Here is a 21,372-nt window from a genome sequence, read left to right on the forward strand (position 1 = left end):
TTTGTGTAGAGTGTTCTGGGGGCAGCCCGCAAGTGTTGCCACACTTCCGGCACCAACATAGCGTGCCCACAACTTCCTAACCCGTACGTCTTTGGAATGTGGGAGGAAACCGGAGCACCCGGAGGAAACCCACACAGACACACGGGGAGAACATACAAACTCCTTACAGACAGTGGCCAGAATTGAAACTGGGTCGCTGGCGCTGTAATAGCGTTATGCTAACCACTGCACTACTGTGTCATACAAGCCAAGTCAAATGAAAGACTCTACAGGTTAACCTCTTGGACTGAATCCATTTGTTACTTCAGCCGCATGCGAATATATCCAGAAGCACATGGTTTAAGAATTCGCCTAAGTCGCTATGTCTGGATAAATCTTTTAATGCGACAATATAGTCACTGATTGTTTCTCCTGTTCTTTGCCAAACTAGTAACCCTCAGCTTTTTCAAATAGCAGTGGACTGAAACAATCTTCCAACAGCACTATTTCTCTGAGTGGAACATCTTTAGCTTTCTGTGCTATTGCCAGTTCAGTAAGCGTGTGCTCCTCTCGAGCCAATCACAAATCACTAAGATATCTTATCATACTCTCTAAAACAATATTCTGTGGCTGCAGATTTGCAATATTTCAGCCATTAGGAGCATTTCCATCCTTTCCAGTGCTTTGTGAAGGACTTGCATTCACTTGTCGGTTGCCTGGCTTATCTGAACTTGAACCGCTAATTTGTCTCATTTCCCAACTAAACAGGGATGCTGATGCTCTCCTGTCCTGCGTGTTTAACCTGCTTACTAAATACAACACAGGAGGCCATTCATTCCATTGAGTCCATGCACAAATCCAAGCAAAGCAATCCCGTTAGTTCCACTTCCCCTCTTCTTTTCCTGTAACTCTGCAGCACATTCTTGCATGTCCATCAACTTCCCTATGCTTTCACCACTTTAGACCGTTTAGAATGTCTTTGAGGTATGGAAGGAAACTGAAGCAGATGGGAAGCACAGACAGTCACAGAGAGAACATGCAAACTGCATGCAGACCGCACCTGAGGTCAGGATCGAACCCAGGTTGTTGGAACTATAATACCTGTGGTGCCACTGTTCTGCTCTCCTGTTATCAGCAATGCTCTCCATTCTATCTTCTACTGGCAGCATTACTGGCTGTGCTACACTATAGATTGCCCAGGTTTACAGACTCGCTGTGCATATAGGAAAAATTCAACACCTGAGCCTCTCTCAGTCCCGCTGGTGGTTTTGAGGTACTGTAGTCAAGTGCTCGATGGCTGCTTCAAAAAGCTTCTTCCAACTGATTTTCCTGAAGCTGCCACGCTCAGTTGTTGTGACTATCCTCATCACTAGTTGTAATCAGAGGTGCTCTGTCAGCCAGTTTCGTGGTGCTGCAGGAACTTCAGAACATTAGATATACTTTATTGCACTCGACAACAACCAGCATGTCACATGCACATATGACCCATTTACACATTTGCACATTCACATACAAATACACCACATTCCCTCTCCCCCATGGCAGCCTTTGTGCTGCAGGTGCCTGACTGTCATGGGGATTGTGTCTTTAAATGCTGACATTCTTTTGACTGCTGGGAAATAGTGACAGAAGTTGCTTTACAGTAATACAGCTCCCATTGGGCCTATACAGGTCACAATTCAATGCATCTTTTTAGATAAAAACTGCATTCATCCTGTTGTACACTTGTTTTCAACCAATTTTGGTATCTTTTGCGACCTAATTTGGCACTAGCACTACATGCTAGTTTTGTTGCATGAAAAAGGGTGAAATGAAATTTCTAGACAGTTGTTTCTCAGGAAAAAAAACATGGGTTCATGCCAGTGTTCAGGAAGAGCAGAGTATCTCATCAACATTTGGCCCTGAAATTACATCATGGAATACCATTTTGTTACAATGTTCATCTGAAATTTGTTCTTTTGCTGTTTTAATGGAAGCATCTGCCTATTTATTTTTTAAATAGTTTAATACTGGCAAGAAATTTCAGATGAGTATATTGTGCTTCTGTAGCAAGAGCCCACAGTGTAACTTCAAGGCCAAAATATTTTCAATTAGCTTTTAGGGAGGGATCATTATCATGAAAAATAGATCTGGGCAAAGCCTACGTTGTCATTAAATTGTGCTGTTACAAAGTAAAAATGTGCATCAGCATTTATTATCAAATTGTTCCTTTATGATATTGTTCAAACAAAAGTGATACACATTTCTTCTGGCTCACTGATTTCCTGATTAAACAATTTCCCAAAATTTTATCACAGCAGCACCACAACTATGAGAACGTCAAGTTTGTTTCCATTTTAAAATCTAAACTGCAGCTGTGCCACCACAGAAGGTTTAATAATTTGGATAAAAGAACTTTATTGTCAGCTGGCTCAGCTGCTACCTATTAAGTCAGAAACTCCAATCAGAACTATGTGGTGTACATTATACTTAAAGACATATGTGCAATCTCATTTATATATAAGACAATAAGACATAGGAGCAGAATTAAGCCATTTGGCCCATCAAGTCTGCTCTGCCATTCGATCATGGCTGATTTATTTTTCCCTCTCAACCCCATTCTCCTGCCTTCTCCCCATAACCTTTGACACCCCTAAACCTCTGCTTTAAATATATCCAATGACTTGGCCTCCACAGCCATCTGAAGCAATGAATTCCACAGATTCACCACCCTCTGGCTAAAGAAATTCCTCTTCATCTCTGTTCTAAAGGGACGTCCTTCTATTCTGAGGCTGTGCCCTCTGATCCTAGACTCTCCCACTATGGGAAACATCCTCTCCACGTCCCCCTCTATCCGGGCCTTTCAATATTCGGTAGGTTTCAATGAGATCCCCCCCTCATCCTTCTAAACTCCAGTGAGTACAGGCCCAGTGCCATCAAACAATCCTCATACATTAACCCTTTCATCCCCTGTCCCTTTAGAACAGAGATGACCCTGTCCACCACCAACACATACGGGGCCCAAAACTGCTCACAAATACTCCAAATGTGGTCTGAACAACGCCTTATAAAGCCTCAGTATTACATTCTTGCTTTTATATTCTAGTCCTCTCAAAATGAATGCTAACATTGCATTTGCCTTCCTTACTACTGACTCAACCTGCAAGTTAACATTCAGGGAATCCTGCACTAGGACTCCCAAGTCCCCTTGCACCTCTGATTTCTGAATTTGCTTCCCATTTAGAAAATAGTTTTTGTCTTTATTCCCTCTACTAAAGTGCATGACCGTACACTTCCCTACGCTGTATTCCATCTGCCACTTCTTTGCCCATTCTCCCAACCTGTCCAAGTCCTTCTACAGACTCCCTGCTTCCTCAACACTACCTGCCCCTCCACCTATCTTCGTATCATCTACAAACTTGGCCACAAATCCATCAATTCCATCATCCAGATCATTAACATATAGCGTGAAAAGTAGCAAACGCAAGACCAACCACTGCGGAACACCACTGGTCACCGACAGCCAACCAGAAAAGGCTGGTTGGATGTTTGATTAGATGACTGTTAAACCATTGACAGTTCTCACACAATATAATACAGTTTTCCTGCTATCACAGCTCATTCCTTCCTCAATCAATCCTCCCAAAACAGAAACTGTTCATTCATCTGTGGCTTCTGTAGGCTCTGCATAAACTGGCTGCTACATTCACCTACATAATAGCAGTTCAGAGTAATCCACTGAATGGGAAGCCTCTGGAACATTTCTAGGATACCTAGTGCCATATCAAAATAAATTTGATTTTCTTTCTTACTGAAACAGAGAAATTTATGCCCAGTAATTAAATTGCACCTATTTTTGGTGCAGTAAAAACATGGATACTCAAAAGGGACATTCCCTCCATAAGCCACTGTCTTCCTTTTGCTCTGTTTACTGCTACTGCTCTTCAGGTTTTGTCTCCTGGCAGCCCTCTTTGATTTCTTGGTCTACTTACTTCTCTTCCCCTAACAGCAATTGCTGACTATATCTTGAAAGATTTTACAGCATGCAGTACAGAGCAAGGAAGTCTGCATCCAATAGAAGTGTACTGAACTGATGCAGGTAATGAAATCTCGTATTGAGGAGACCAGTTGCAATTTCCTCATATTTGTGTGGCTCTTATTGTATTTGCTGTGGTGTGAGTAACCAGGAAATGGAGGGTAGCCCCTGCATAACAGAATCCACCCCTCCAGTTGCTACAAATGGCAGTGCAGACTCCCTCAGGATGAAGGAGACATGTGCTTTGCAGAAATATGACATTCACCATAAGGAAATCCTTATCATCCATTGGATGCTACACATTGAAGGCCAAAATCTTTCTGCTGGTGAAGATGCCTGGGCTTTTCATCGGAGCCCTTATGAGCATGTGATGCCTGCTATGTTGGAAGCCAGGAGCACTGGCAAATCCCAGTGCCCAAGATATCACCTGAGATCATAGTAGATGAAATTATTTTACCGCAAAACCAGTGCTTGGGTGATTTCTGTGACGCAGTGGTGAGCAACAAATTGGGAGATGTGTTAGAAAAACATTACAACCTCTTGGAAAAATCCTATATCAAGGAAGTTGAGAGTTAAGGTGGCCTTGATCTCCATCGCCCCGCATGAGAGGGTGGCCAAAGATCTTCCTGCAGGTCATCATATCCTTGGAAGACCTGAGCTTGCTCATCTGAGAAGTCTAGGTAGGATGTGGTGTCTCTGAAGGGTCTGGGAGTAGGCTCTTCTGAGATGGGCAAGTCTCTGCCTTCTGCCCTAAAGACCTCACCTACCTTGAGTGCAAGCAGACATTAAGGTGCAAGGGCCATGACAAGAAAGATTGTGAGGTCAAGAGTCCATCTTATCATACAAGAGGTCCATTCAGCCTACTTATAACAGCAGGATAGAAGCTGTTCCTGAGCTTGGTTGTATGTGCTTTCAGGCTTTTGTATCTTCTGCCAGATGGGAGGGAAAAGAAGAGAGAATGTCTGGAACGGGAGGGGTCTTAAACAGCAAAGAAAGCCACAAACTACTAAAATGGACTCCTTGTTCCACTGATACTGTTCCATGACAGTTATGGTTTTGACTTTATTTTTGTGTAACCTTGAGTGGCCAGGCTTGGACATAATGGCATCTACAATAATGGGGTGCTGCCAGTGGTGTTGCCTCTGAGGACTCCCACAATCAGATATCTCAGCAGCGAAATGCTGGAAAGAAACTACACCTTATAAGTTTAAGCAAACTTTATGGACTTTAAGAAGTGTTTAAGAAGATTGCAGTTAGTTCTGAAGCTGCCCAGTGAGGATTCCCACTATCAGCAGTGTAAGCTATGAAATTGTAAATTGGTTTACAATGTACATGCACTGACGTACAGTGAGGAACTTTGTTTTGCGTGCCATCCATACAGATTACTTCATTACATCAGTATATTGAGGTAGTACAAGGGAAGGCAATAACAGCATGCAGAATAAAGTGTTACACTTACAGAGAAAGTGCAGTGCAAGCAGACATTAAGGTGCAAGGGCCATGACAAGAAAGATTGTGAGGTCAAGAGTCCATCTTATCATACAAGAGGTCCATTCAGCCTACTTATAACAGCAGGATAGAAGCTGTTCCTGAGCTTGGTTGTATGTGCTTTCAGGCTTTTGTATCTTCTGCCAGATGGGAGGGAAAAGAAGAGAGAATGTCTGGAACGGGAGGGGTCTTAAACAGCAAAGAAAGCCACAAACTACTAAAATGGACTCCTTGTTCCACTGATACTGTTCCATGACAGTTATGGTTTTGACTTTATTTTTGTGTAATCTTTGCTTTCTTACATTCCTATTTTAATTCAACAATTGTTGCTTTTAAGGAAGCTGGTTAAATTCAGTTAAGCAGCATAGCAGCAAGCCCAAAGGAACAAACTATCCTCCTTCTGTTATTGATTTATTGTATATTTCCTTTTCGTTCATTGTATGTTATTGACATTGTGTGTTATGAATTTCCCAGGTATATATAAATGTTAGTGGTCCAGAAATATGAATAATGACACTGTGAACTGATGAGTTACAGCAAACACCACTGTTTGTGTATAGGTGAATGCATACATTCATAATATATGTAGAAAATATATCTGTGACTTTGTTATATGTTATGTGGCATGGAAGTTTGTAAAATCAGTAATCAAAAATAAGTTGCTTTATTAAGTCTTCAGCATAATTTTTTCAAAGTTATATTTTTGCTGTTTAATGTTGGCTTGCTTATTCCTTGTTTTAATCTAGATCCTTTATTATTTAGTTTTTCAACAGCTGTTTATATAGCCAGAACTAATCTCACTGCTAGCAATTATTTTCTCATTGTGGTGGTAAACAGATTCTGAAACTGAAATCCAGTGAAAAAAAGATTACAGCAAATCAGTGTGATAAGATGATGTATTCATTTCCCCATAAAAATAAATAAGCAGGTTTGGAATTCAGTACCATGAAGTCGTTAGGCACACAATTTATACTAGGTGCTTTGACATTGAGAATAAACTCAAACCACTTGCACACATCACAGTGGTGATTGAATTTATATTTTTATATGCATGCATTGGCATTTTTGGCAAGGATGCAGTTTTATGTCAGTAGATGAGAAAATTAGGAAAACTTCTTTATACACAGCATTTGATCCATCAAATTACTATTTGATCCCTTGCTAAATATCTCTTTGATACTGGTATTACTGAAAGAGATTCAAATATATGTTGTAATGCAGGAATTACAGTCTTGAGGTTCAAAATTAAGGGGTATGGAGTTCATTGGTCTAGGGTCTGATTTTATTACAGTGCAGGCTCTGGGGTTTAATGTTGCACAGTCTTAAGTTGCAGAATTACTGAGCTACTTATTTGGTTTGCATTGTCTGAACTTTGCTTTTAACAGGATAAATTGTAAATTGGATGTTGCAATATTAAAGACATTATAGAACATAGAATTAATTGTACTGGTTCAGAAGGAGGCCATTTGCTAAATGAAAAGGTGTCACACTTTCGGACTATTGACAATTATTTTGAAATTTTCTCACACAAAAGTCTGGGAAGTAGGGGATGAAGAAAAGTCAGATCAGTTATCTGTTCCACATGCCATGTGCAACATGGTCTCTTTGGATCCTTTTAAACTTATAATTTACTGAAGTCAAATAACTCCTTGGACAGAAAACTAACGTTTCTGTTTAATTTCTACCTTAGACAAGGTAATAATTAAAAATAAATACATCAATTAAAATTCGCATTACTTCATTCTTGGTTGAGGCTTGCTAATGGTTGTTCTCCATGACCACAGTTTATCTTAAGTTTATTAATAGAATATTGTCTGTTAATAGTAATAGCATGATGTCTGTGTTTTAGTATCCTAAAGATCTGGGTTTTGCTCTCCACTAATCTTTGTGCAATGTAAGTGCCCAATTTAGTCATTTAACTTTATCATATCAAAGCCTTTTTTGCCTCTCGGTCACCTTAATCACATTTTTTGGTACATTCAACAATATAACATTATCAAAAAACTTGATTTATTCACAGTATTCTAAGTGTAATATAATGTGTTTGATTATCAGCCAGGAAGGAATAGTTGAGATATATACATATTAACAAAACTTGTGAGTTGTCAGTAGTCATAAAGAAAGGTAATCTCTTTTTGCATTATCATAAAATGACTTTTACAATTGGCATAAAATATTGGGGATATTTTTGTCTTTGTATGATATTATAAATTTTGACAATGGAAATGAAAATGGCAAGAGGTATAAAACAAGTTGCCAATTCACTTTTGCCCATTATACACAATTGCACAAAGTCAGAATTATTACCTCAGGGATGGAATTTTTCTGTGGCAAAACTGGTGCTTTTGAATATCTGACATTTAAATTTGCAAGTATATTTTCAGGCTCTAAGGAAGACCAAAAGTTGCATTACTAACTTTTAAAAGGCATTAAAATGATGTTGTGGGTCACCTAATGGTCTTTGTGAAAGTCTCATAAGGATGGAGTTCTTCATTTGTAGGGTTTACAGATCAGCACCATCAAGTTTTCCTCTGCAACATTTAAAATAAAACACACGATCCACATATAATGGACAATGGAGGAGAGCCTTTGGAGGATGATGGTGTTATTGTCCAGATAAAATCTGCACAGAGGCTAAGAAGAGGAGAGTGCATCAAGACCCAACATGAGAGGACATTTGTTTGGAGGTTCTTGAAGCAAAGATTTGAAAGGAAATGGACATAGAGTTGTTGGAGAAGGGAGATAGGTAGTGTTGTAAGAAAGGAACCAACATAGCTAGGAGAGGAAAGAGATTAGTTCTTATTTTGAATATAATTTCAAATTCCTGAAAATCTATTAGAACTGTACACATTTTTTAATCAAATCAGCAAAAGAAAATGTTGTATAACCCACTTATCAGGTAAATGTAAAAGGGCTTTACCTATGGAGAGACAAATTAATGTAAAAGTCATTATTTCCTCTGTCATTTCTCAAAGCTCCTCAGCAATAGGTCTTTATCAAACACTCCCCCAGGGAATTTGAATAAGCATTTCGATAAAAATTGGAACTTCTGGCCATCTGTTTAAATCTTAACATTTTATGAAGGGCTAGTGAAGTAAGCATTGTTGTGCATTGAAGCAGTTCTTTGCCTTTATGTCTAGTAAGCATACTAATAATTTGAAATGCCATATAAATATTTTCTATAATTTTTGCCAATGGCATTTTAGAAATGAAAGCACTTTCACCCCTCATCTATACCTGTAGATTTCCTGCCTTTTAAAGTAAATAGACATATAAAATGTTTGCCGCTGACCTAATAAAAGATTAACTGGCATTTTTCTGTATTTGTTAATGACCATTAGAACTGTCAGGCATCCTAACTACACTTGAAGTATTTTGGACAATAGCACTGCTGATAGTAATGCTGGCAATTTCCCTGTTTTTTAGGTCACCGCCAGAGGATTTAGCCCATTGTTGCAGTTTGCCTACACTGCTAAGCTATTACTCAGCAGAGACAACATTCAAGAGGTCATGCACTGTGCTCAAGTCCTGCACATGCACAATCTGGAGGACTCCTGCTTTCGTTTTCTTGAAGCTCAGCTCTTTAATGAGAAAGATGGTTTCATCTTTTACACCAAGATGTCAACTTTCCAGCAGTCCGTTGAACAAGAAGATGGTAACTCTGAAGGCGAGGAAGAGCACATGCAGTCTGAGACTCATAAGATCACCTGTTCGAAGGAAAGAATGTGTGATGAGACCCTTGGGTGTGAGGCATCTCCAAGGTTATCTGAGAAGGAACCAGCTGTGATATCCATTCCCGTTACATCAAGTGATGATATGGGACGCTGCCCGAAATACAGGAAATACCAACTGGCTTGCACAAAGCATATCAATAGCACACCACATACTAGTACCTCAGGTTTTCAAAGCACATTTAAAGAAGACCGCCCAGTCCATGCCCAAACCCAAGGATACAACAAGGCACAGATAAAAATTGAACCACATGCACCAGAAACTGCCGGAGAAAAGCATTTGTCTGGAGTTGAATCCAATGCAATGGAGCATGCTATAATGGATAAGGAAATGGATCTTAAACAGTTGAGTCCAATGTGTGTTGATAGACCTAAAAGTAGAACGCCCCCTTGTTCAAGATTCATAAAAAAGACTGATATAGAATCTACTGAGAGACAAAGTCCACTGCAACAAGCCTTCAACACCAGAACATCTTGTTCCCTTGAAGAGGGAATGACTCAGGGTGACCTCAAAACAGAATACAGGCCTTACAGTGCGAACTCTGGACTGTCTTGCACACCTCAAAAAGATTGCAGTAGCTTTATTGCTGGACCATCTTGTGAAGTGATTTGCAAGCAAGAACTGGAATCAGACAGAAAGAGCGTAATATTTTCTTCTGGTACCTTGGACACTCCTGCTGCACATTCATATCCTGGTGGGAGTTCACTAGAAAGTGAGCTCACTGAACATGTGCCAAAGGGTTTGTGGACTGGCACTAGCCAGTCGCTCCCATGTTCACAGACTTGTCCTTCTACTGGACTTTCAATGGAGCCTTTATTACCAATTCGATCCACTTGTAACACCAGCTGCCCAGTGCCAATTAAAGTGTGCCCCCGATCCCCTCCATCTGAGACCAGAACTAGAACCTCAAGTTCCTGCTCCTCCTACTCTTTTCCAGAAGATGGAAGTGGTGGTTCTCCTTGCAGTTTGCCTCAGTTTGAGTTGTCCACTTCTCCCTGCTCACAAGGAACGCGCTTTCTATCTACAGAGCAGCAAGACCTCAGCATGATGGGAGATGCAATGTACAGTCAATGTAAACCACCATTAAAATGTGAACAGTCCTACGTCACCAACTCAAGCGATGAATCTGGGTCATTTTCAGAAGGGGATAGTGAATCATGCTCAACTCGAGAGAGAGGAAATGAGGTAAAGTAGCAATAGTTTAATCAAATACTTCGCTGTGAGTGAATTGAACTGGGATTATCACACATGCAATGCCCATGTTGCAGGGCTGTGATTTGTTAATATTCATGTCATGGAGTGATAATAGGCACATTTGAATTTCTGTTATATTTAGTTCCAGATCAGAGCCACATAGAGCAAGACAGCATCAAGTATAGAGTGGGGAGTGGTGAAGGAGAAGGGAAAAATCATTGGTATGGAAATTACCTTCAGAATGTTATTGTAGAAATGTTTTAAACAAAAACACTCATGCCAAACCCATGTCTCTTTTGTTTTAGTGAAGACGTTAACCAATTTGTTAACCTTTCAAGCAACGGTTGATATGTGAAGGTTCAGCATTCATACCATATTAAGACATTGATTGTTTGTACAACTGTATCAGCAACAGTATCTTTATGCCATGAAGGAAACTCAAATCTGGATGGTCTTTGACACCATTAGCCACTGACTATAAAGTGCCAGGCCAATCAGGATGAAGTTATAGCACGAGAAAGAACCCACTCAAAATATAACTCACTGAAAATATTGAATTAGGTAACTATATTTTCACAATTACTTGATTAATTGTCACAACTACAATATGATTAAGCAATTAATACATACAGAATTTGGTGCACCAGAGTTGGTTTTCAATCTGTTCAAAATTTCCATTTAGTGCACTGCACAATATTCCAGGAGTTTGGCACACTTTGGATAGTTTACAGAGAATGTTCCAAAAGTTTAATCTAAATTTGTATATATATACAGTATAAAACCTACATAATTATATTGCACTAGCCCTGGAAATTTAGATTGATATTTTTATGTGTAAAAAAAGCATAATAACATTTATTTATTTAGAACATTTAATATAGAAAAACACCCTGAGGTGTTTTCAAAGAAAGGTGTCAGAAAATGCATATAGGCACAGTAGTGTAGCAGTTAGCATGACGCTATTACAGTGCCAGCGACCCAGATTCAATTCTGGCCACTGTCTCTAAGGAGTTTGTGCGTTCTCCCCGTGTCTGCATGGGTTTCCCCCGGGTGCTCCGCTTTCCTCCCACATTCCAAAGATGTATGGGTTAGGAAGTTGCGGGTATGCTATGTTGGCGCCAGAAGTGTGGTGACACTTGTGGGCTACCCCCAGAACACTACGCAAAAGATGCATTTCACTGTGTGTTTCGATGTACATGTGACTAATAAAGATATCTTATCTTGTATCTTATAAGGTAAGATTGGGAAGATAGCTCAAATGGATGGGTTTTAACAAATGCATATTTGTATTTATAAAGTGGCACTGTTATGCCAAGCAGTGCTCGAACCAGCGCATTCCTTATACCCTGTCCTTGCATTGTTCCCGAAGCCATATTTACTTTTACAGCCTCACCCCCTACTCTAATCAAGATCCATGGATCATCGCTGCAGCCCTGGTGCAGAGCGGACCAATCTGAGAGCAACAGCTGGGCCTCAGGCCGCAAATCCTGAGACCTTGGCCTTAGACTGCCCAGATCATCATTGGAGAGCTGGCTGCTGTCAAAGGCCTTTTTAAACTGAGACGTTTACAAAACATTGAGGAATATTTAAATCATTATAGAAATAGTTAAAATATGTTTAAATGGTAAAAATTAATGGAGACATCGAAAGAAAATAGAATCAAATGACATACCTACTCTTACCCATTTAATCCCCGTCATCACACCATTCAAATGATTGGGGCTATGTACCAGCAATGGCTGGCTTAAAGCTGAAGACTAGATGTACTTGGCACATTTGAGTTTCGCTCCTGAACTCAGTACTGAGTCAAGTGATGGAGCAGAAACATATCTGACCTCCAGTGGATGCCTGACTTACTCAAAGCAATGCACAAGAACAGGAACGGAGTGACTCATGCATTGTGGTTAGTAATCAGTCCTTCACAGATACACCAGCTGTCAAACAGCAGATTCTGACCAATTGTAAAATGACCCAAAGTCCTTCGTATAACCATAATCAGACAAAACCAAGCCAAAAAAATCATGTTAGAAGAGGTGACAAAAGTTTGTTCAGAGGCATGGGATTTAAGAAGACACTGAAGTAAAGTGTACTTCAATAATTTTGCACTTTTCACAAACTGAAGATGTCACAGCTAATCAAGCATTCCTGAAAAGCAATTCTTGTCATCTTATACAAAAAATGGGAAGTCATAGGTTGTTCTTGAAGGGGGAGGCCGAAAGTGACAACAGTGTTGGCTTGATGAAAAACACAGTGATGCTGGAGGAACTCAGCAGGCCAGGCAGCATCCGTGGAGAAAAGCAGGCGGTCAATGTTTCGGGTCAGGACCCTTGTTCAGGACTTAGAGTGGGAGTGATCCACTCAACCCCCTCCCCCACACCCCCCAACCATGCCTCTTCTTCCCTTTCCTAGCCTTTCTCTCTCTTTCCTACCTTTTTTTCCTCCTTACCTTTGATCCATCCCCCGGTGGATCTGCTCTGCCCTCCTCCCTCGCACCTGCCTATCACTATCTCTTACCTGCATCTACCTATCACCTCCTTGTGCCCACCCTGCCTCCCCTCTTTTGTCCACCTATCACTGCTCTGCTTTTCCCTCCCATACATTGGGCTTCCCCTTTTCCTATCTTCAGTCTTGAAGAAGGGTTCTGACTCGAAACGTTGACTGCCTGCTTTTCTCCATGGATGTTGCCTGGCCTGCTGAGTTCCTCCAGCATCATAGTGTTTTTCATCTAGATTCCAGCATCTGCAGTGACTTGTTTCTCTTCAACAGTGTTGGCTATTTTTGTGTAGTTGGGAGGGGTTGGACCATCAGCCATTATTGGACTGAGCACGCACACGTGCTTCATCTCAGAGCTTGATTTATGTCCCATCAGATGACATCCAAAACCACCAATTCCAAGGCTCTAACAAAATGGTGGACATCTCATATGTCAGGTTGGGACCTCAAAACATTCCCTGCAGTTTATGATTTCAACCACATGGTTGAGAATAGGAGATGTCCTGAGTCTCTACACAGAAGGGAAAAGCCAAGTGACAAGCCAGCCTCCATCATTCCAATGCACTGGTTTGGGGGAAGTTGAAGAATTGAATTGGAAGATGCCCAGAAATACATTTGCCTGGACATTGAATTTCACCCACTTTTGGTGCACTAAACAGGTGCTATGACTTTCCCTGATGGCAGTTTAGGGATCAGTGAAAATACTGTGAAACTGGGACATCCTCGCTTTTAAAAATCATTATTATTGTTTGCTAAGAAGCATTAATTCCTTTAAAAAGCATTAATTCCCAACTTAATGCGAGATCTCGCAGCTGCCATCTCAGCCATGCTTTGCCTGCTGGGAAGTAGGTTAACACTGTTAAAGTGATTGACATGGAAGTGAAGGAAAATGGGTGGAGACAAGGGGAGAGGGGAATAGAGTTGGAAGGAGTTGGGGCAGGTTGGAGTTTAACAGTGCACTGATAGAGACACCCCCCACCCCACCCCCATCCCAAACTCAGCACCATGGATCATCCTGTATTGTGTACCAGGTCCATTCAGAATCAAGCCACTGCATAGCCAACTTTGGGGCCATAGTGCTGCCTGTCTGCAGATCAGATGAAAAATGAGGGAAGAGAGTTGCAAGTGGAGACCTCCTCCCGAGACATGATGCACTATGCCTTGGGTGGGCCCGAGCCCCCATGAACAGTGACTGCATTGAGGCCACAGGTGACCTGTGACCTGAAGATATCAGTGTACAGCTCCTTCCATTCATGGTCAGTACTGCTGGCAATGGGATTTTTTATACATTGGAAAGAAATATAATGGTTAAATCCTATATGATTCACTTCTTTCACTGTAATATATTCCTTAATAAATTGTGAATTGACACTAAACATGGTAAATTGCAACCTTTTTAGCTGTTGTGAAGCGACTAATGAATACAGCGCTCATGGATGATATCATATGTACAGGATATGACTGAACTAAGATCAGTGTTGGTGTGAATTGTCAACATACCCAGAATTGCTTTTACAGATTGTTTGCAGAAAAAATAGACAATCCCAAGGCCACTGTGTGGAAGATATCTGAAAAAAGTTTATTTTTTCCATTTGTCATTAACTTGATTTATGTTCTTCTGTGAAAGATAATTTTTTTGACAGGGCAACTGTGAATAAAACCTGCCACAGTATTCTTGCTAATGTTTGTTGTTTTGAAGTTAGATTGTAAAATTGTCAAATAAAAATAAACATCCCTAATCTGGCACATGATAATACAATGATATATGCAATAGATGTGTAATGGATGCAACTCTCATTTAGGACAGGGCAAGCTGCACAGACTGAATGAAAGCCTGAATTTTCTGAAATAGCGTGTGTGCATTTTGACCAACCAAGTCATTATTTCCGCTGTACTATAAATAACTACAGTGCATGTCAATAGACTGAAGAAGGAGAATGAGATTAAAAATAGCAACATGTAAGATTGAAAACAATACTTTGTGGAGGAGGAAGGAAACTGTTAGTATATGGGCAGTGTCTAATGGGGATTGTTTTTTCTGAATTTTACATCGTTATAATATTGCTTTATTAATAACTGATGTGTGTAGGTATCAGCATTGATGTTTAATTGATTATTGATGTTGATCTGCAAATGGAATACACCTGGTAGATTCAGATATTGAATTGTGTTGCAAGCTATATATTAACAACGCGAACCAGATTTTTGTTATTGGAAGTAAAATAATTTAGTCTTTTTATGTAAAATGTCACTATTAATTCTTTCTAAACCAGGATGGGTTATAAGACAAAATGCTTTGTCATAACAGACCTCACTATATCCAGCAACCAGCTGCAGTAAGTCTGTGTTTTGGAAGTGATTTATGGCTGATAGTGCCACTTTGAATCTGAACTAGCTTGAAATATCCAATGCTTTACAGTTTAAATGTTGGCCAAAAATTGCTTGCCATGTCCTTTTGGATCCTGATAGTTTATTTATTTTGAAATTGTATTAAAACCAAAATATCATGCACATAAATAAATTTGACTGCATGTAATGAGCTAAAATCCCTATACAATATATAAAGGCAGAGGCAGAATAATGCTCAGTTGCAGCCAGCTATGAAAGTATTGCTGATTTTTTCCAATATGGTTATAATTAATTGTTCACATTAATCTTTGTTTCCATTCTAAATCAGGCTCCCAAGTTTTATGACTCATCATGCCATAATGGGAGACTTATCAGTCAAACATCTCCCAAGCAGAAACCAATGACTTATAAACATCGGAATTCATTGTTGCCAGTGTGCTAACTTCCAGATAACCTGAAACTTCAGGACACACTCCAATTTTCCATTTTAACAGAAATTTTGGAGACGTGTATGTGAGAATATAAGAGACTGGTTGATGCTGGACCAGATAGCAACCTGGAATCACCGCCCATAGTCCGTGTACCACCACCTTTACATGGCCTGTGTGGATGAGCCTATCTCACTGCATGTCCTGGAGTTCAGTGGCATGCTCCAGATGGTGACAATGCCCTGGGCAGTGAAACTGGGACTGGAGCTTGGCCAGCTATAAATCCTTTTTCTTCACCTTTAATAGCTTTTAAATGTCAATCACGTACAGAGACATTTAAAAACTACTTAAGTTGAAGAATATAATTTTTTAAACATTTTTTAAAAATCTCAGCATAGAAATGCACTTTTAATTAAGAATATTAATCTAAAACAAAATATTTTTAACACATAACTCACTCCTCTTTCCTTGAAATGAACGGCATCTCTGATCCTGCATCAAATCTGTCATTATGTTCTGGGTTTTCATGTTTCATTAGGCATGTATGAAAATTGGGATTTACCGCCATTGAAGCAGTTGAACCCAGGTTCTAATTGTTCAGCTACCAGCAGCACTCAACAAGATCCAGGCTAAACAAATGTATAATTAGAAAAGGACAAGTAGACCATTAAGCTTGTTCCTTCCACAGTCTACACTCTGTTGATGACCTATTTCTTTAGACCCAAGTGCCTCATTTTTAAAATTCTCTATCTCCAAAGGTCAAACAAAAATTCACTATACCTAATGGCCTTGCATCCTATTTCACACACCCTTAACTAAGTATGAAAATGTCATGTTGCTGAGCTCAGAAATCATTGTCACTCTGTTATGATGTGTTAATTAATACTTACTACGATAAGTACTCATTGACCCCTTTGTGGGACCACCAGGGTGAAACTCCTTGCAGGTGTTGGACTCATTGAATGCTTGGATAGCCACATCTTTGGGACTTGGGACAAGCTACACTTTTGGGCCCACCTAAGGTTTTTCCATGCTAAGACACATCAATGTCCTAGTTTATTTATATTGATCGGTCAAATTATTCTCATGATACATCTCCAATAAATAATTCATAGGCTTCCAGATAAATATCAGATTGATGGCACTAGGTCTTCTAGTTTTTAATCTCTACAAGATCTGCAAAATCTTACACCTTTGCAGGATCTTCTGGATCATATGTCTTGCATGTTGTAATTTAACAAATTATTTCATAACATCGAGCTATAAATCCAAATAACTGGCCATTGCATTCCATAATAATTTGTTTAGCTTCCTTAAACCCAAGTGGTGCTGAAACATTTAACCAAAGAATCAACACTACAGAAAACTTGCTAGTTTGGATGGAAGTTTGAGGTTTGAGTTGCATTTTGATTGACACCTATGACCACTGAGTGCCTCAGACTGAATGCTACAAGCCTGTTCAAATTCTAACACATTTTTTAATGAAGAATAATGGTATACAGACTTTATGGATATGTGAGTTCAGTCTCTTACAGCAAGTTCCCAAAAATGCCAAGGAGTAATTACAAATGCAGAAAATGAATTTGACAGTCTTATTTGGGTTTGAATAAATTCTCCAAGACATTTAAAATGAATTGTACTGGCATTATGTTCACTGGTATTTAAAGACTCGTGCACCTTGTGTTTCCTTCCTTCACTGCTTACTTGATAAACTGAATCATAAAATAGTTTTCCATTAACTCTGGAAAATCCTTCGTTGTCTTAACAGAAGAAACATCGTTGCCCTTGTCAATTTGTAGTAAGTTGAACTTTTCAACTACTACAGTCCGTCCCTTACTAGACACCTTCCATGCTTTATGCCATCGTTCTACACTAAGGCTTTCAACCCAGCCTGGGATATTTCAGCATCCCCTCAACAATGGCTTAGTCGCTTAGCCATCTGTTAATTCTACTCAGTGATCCACATCTGTCCTTCAATTTTTATTCTCTCTCTCATGTGCCTCAGTGCTCAAGTTTATGTATATTGCTCCATCAGCTTCATCACCTTATTCTCCTTATACTGTCTTCATTAAGTAATTTATAGCTGTCCAGATTATTTATATGTTGCAATTGTTCCATCAGACAGCGAGATCTCACAGCCCACAGGCAAAACCAATTTATATATCTTGGATGTCAAACTGAATGCATTATTACAAGCACAACTCCAATGCAGTTTACCTTCCCCAACTGATTTTATTAACATTTATCTTCCACTGTTGAGAGTGGACATGGAACTGGAAATCCCAAGTCCAAACGTTATTGCTCCTGTACCTGGAAAGACTCTTGTATCTATCACAAGGGTGGACCAGCTGTGATTAAGAATTTGTCATTTGTTGTATTGGGTTTGCTTCTCTGACCTTTGCTCCAGAATTTTTAACCTGTTACTGCAAAAAGTTGCCACAAAGATTTGGAAGCCTGGTGATTGGCAGAATTTCAGAATTTCTCAAGGAGGTCGAAGACATTGACAAGGAAGGGGGAAAAAAGATTGCTCAAATAATCTAGCAATAAATATAAAAACAGACTGTAAAACATTTTATGGGTACATAAAAAGGAAAAGATCAGCAAAAGTTAGTGTGGGTCCCTAACAAATTGAAAAGAGAAGTTGCAATGGGGGAAGAAAAGAAACAGCAGAGAAGATAAATAAATATATAGTGCCTATCTTCATAACAGAAAGAACAGAACACTTCCTGGATCCAGAGGGAGTGAGGAGCTGAAAAAAATTAGCATTCATTAATAAAAAGTATTGGTGAAATTAGTGGGACTGAAGGGTGCTAAACCCTGGGAGCTGATGACCTGCATCCCAAGCTTTTGAAAGAAGTGCACTCATTGTCATCTTTCAAAGTTTCATAAACTAGAATAGTTTCCACGGGTTGGAAAAGAGGGAACTACAGACCGGTTACAAAAACAGAAAATGCCGGAAACATACAGCAGGTCAGGCAGCATCTGTGGAAAGAGAAAAAGGTCAATGTTTCAGGTGAAAGTTCCTTCACCAAGCAGGCCAGTTAGCGTGACTTAGTATTAAGGAAAATGCTAGAATCTATTGTTCAAAAAATGATAGCAGGATGCTTAAAAAAAGATTAGAATTAGGCAGAGTCAGCATGGAGTTATGAAAGAAAAATTATTTCAAACATATCTGTTAGTTTTTGAGATTGTGGCCCGCAGAATAGATAAAGGTGAACCAGTGAATGTGAGTAAAATTGGACCAGTATTCCAGCTTTCGGAGACCCTTGATAAGGAGGTTATCAGACAAGGTCAGGGTGCACAGCATTGTGGGTAATGTAGCGGCATGGATTAAGGATTGCTTAATGAATTAAAAACAGTTGAAGCGAATGAGCCATTTTTAGGTTGGGTGTTTGTGACTACTAAGCTGCCATAGAGATTGGTGCTGAGGCTTCAACTGTTCACAATTTACATCAATGTTTTGGATGAGGGGACCAAATGTAATTTATCCAGCTTTGCTGCTGATACATAGCTGGGTGATAATGTGGGTTGTGAAGAAAATACAGAGAGACTCCAGGAGGTTGTAAACCGGCTGAATGAATGGCAATGGAATATACTATAGTAAAATGTGAAGTTGTGTACTTTGGTAGAAGAAATGGAAATGCACTGTATTTTTTTAATAGTGAGGAATTAAAAGGTGATGCTTTTTAAGTGGACCTGAGTTCCCTTCTATGTAAATCACTGGAAGTTAACATGTAAGCACCGTAAGCAATTGGGAAGCAAATGGTACATTAATCATTCTTGCATTAGGATTTAAGTATAAATGCCTTACCAGAATATTATAGGGCCAGGTGAAGCTACATCTGAAATATTGTATAAAGGTCTGGTAAGAAGGATATATTTGTCATAGATGGATTACAGCCAAGGTTCACCAGATTGTCCCATATGGAAAGATGAAGGAGACTCAGCCCATGCTTGCCAAAGTTTGGAAGAGTGGGAGGTGATCTCATTAAAACATACAACATTCTTACAAGGCATGATGTTTTCCTCAACTAAAGGAACCAGAGGCACAATGTCAAAATAAAGGGTTGGCCAGTCAGGACTGAGATGAGAAGAAATTTCTTTGCCCATATCTTTGGAATTTTCTCCCCAAGGGGGCTGTGGAGTCTCTGCTTTCAAGGCAGAGACCATTCGATTTTTAGCTTTTAAGCGAATGCAGGGATATGGGGTTAGTGGAAGAAAGTGGCGCAGAGATAAAAGAATGGTCATGATCTTATTGAATGGCAGAATAGCCTACTCCTGCTTCTATTTCTTATACACCATCCTGCATCTTGCAGTTGTATTGCTCATATTCCCTTTGGTAAAGTGAAAACTCATTGAGACTGTTAATAACCTGAAACTTCCCTTCTAACTGCAATCTATGAGCTTTTATAAACAATGTCTGGCATTATCTAATCATCTGTACTTTCTTGTCTACCATTACTTTATTTTTAGTAGCATCTTTTGCATGATTGTTCTACATATCCTTCAGGTTTCTTAATAGAATTGCTTTCCCTTTTTCAGAACTGAATAGCGGTTATGGTTTAACTGCTCCTTATAGGTACCTTACATTTCCACAACAGAGAACATAAGAAATGGGAGGAGTAGTCAATCGGCTTCTTGAGCCTGTTTTGCATTTTGATAAAGCCTTAGCCGCAACATACTTTCCTGTTCTCTCCCCATACCACTTGATTCCCTTGTACAAATATCTGTAAATCTCTGTCTTCAATATGTTCAGTGACTCTGCCTTCACAGCTCTCTGGGGTACAGAATTCCAAAAGGTCATAATCCACTGAGAGAAGAAATTCCTCCTTGTATCCACCTCCTGTGAAACTATTCCCCCTAGATCCAGATTCTCCCACTTGGGGGAGAAAAGTCCTCTCAGCCTCCACCCTGTAAATCCCCTTGGAATCTTACATGCTTTAATCTCTCATTCATCTAATTGTAACCTCCAGTGAGTATAGCCCCAACCTGCTCAATATTTCTTCAAAGATCAACCACTTAATCTTAGCTAGTGACCTAGTGAATCCTCTCTGCATTGCCTCTAATGCATGTATATCTTTCCTTAAATATGGAGATCAAAACTGTACATAATACTCCATGTGCAGTCTCACCAATATTCTGTAAAATTATATTAAAACTTCCCAAATGTTATACTCCATGTTCTTGCTGTAAAGGCCAACATTCTATTAGCCTTCCTAGTTCTGTATGCCTGCCTGTTGTGTATTATGCTCTAGCAGCCCCAGATCCCTTTGCAATGCTACACTCTGTAGTCTCACTCCTTTTATGTAAAAATCTGCTTTTCCGTTCTTCCTTCTAAAGTGGATAACTTCACACCTTCCTATATTATTCCATCTGCCAACTTTTTGCCTGCTCAATTAACCTATGTATGTCAATTTGAAGGCTCTTTGTATCTTCCTTACAATTTGCTCAGCCACTTATCTTTATATCATCAGCAAATTTAGCCAGAGTACACTCATTCCCTTCATCCAAGTTATTAATACAGGTTGTAAATAGTTGAGGTCGCAGAACTGATTCCTGTAGTACCCCACTAGTTACTGACTGCCAATCCATAACTAACCCATTTATCTCGACTCTATTTTTTCCTTTATAAATAGCCCAAAATCCCCTCAATTTGAGAAGTAACAATTGTTACGAACCAGCAACAAAAGAAAC

General features: G+C 39.6%; 1 protein-coding gene across 2 annotated transcripts in view; it reads left to right on the forward strand.

Annotated features, from left to right (window-relative positions):
- The window catches only part of bach2b (BTB and CNC homology 1, basic leucine zipper transcription factor 2b), a 230,259-nt gene that overhangs the window by 193,104 nt on the left and 15,783 nt on the right, over window positions 1–21,372 (forward strand). For both annotated transcript variants that reach the window (XM_052025348.1, XM_052025347.1), the window contains one exon: window positions 8,909–10,399. In XM_052025348.1, the coding sequence (XP_051881308.1) occupies window positions 8,909–10,399 (1,491 nt within the window). The remainder of the gene's footprint in view (window positions 1–8,908; window positions 10,400–21,372) is intronic.

The sequence above is a fragment of the Pristis pectinata genome, chromosome 10 (genome assembly GCF_009764475.1).
Source record: "Pristis pectinata isolate sPriPec2 chromosome 10, sPriPec2.1.pri, whole genome shotgun sequence".
NCBI lineage: Eukaryota > Metazoa > Chordata > Chondrichthyes > Rhinopristiformes > Pristidae > Pristis > Pristis pectinata.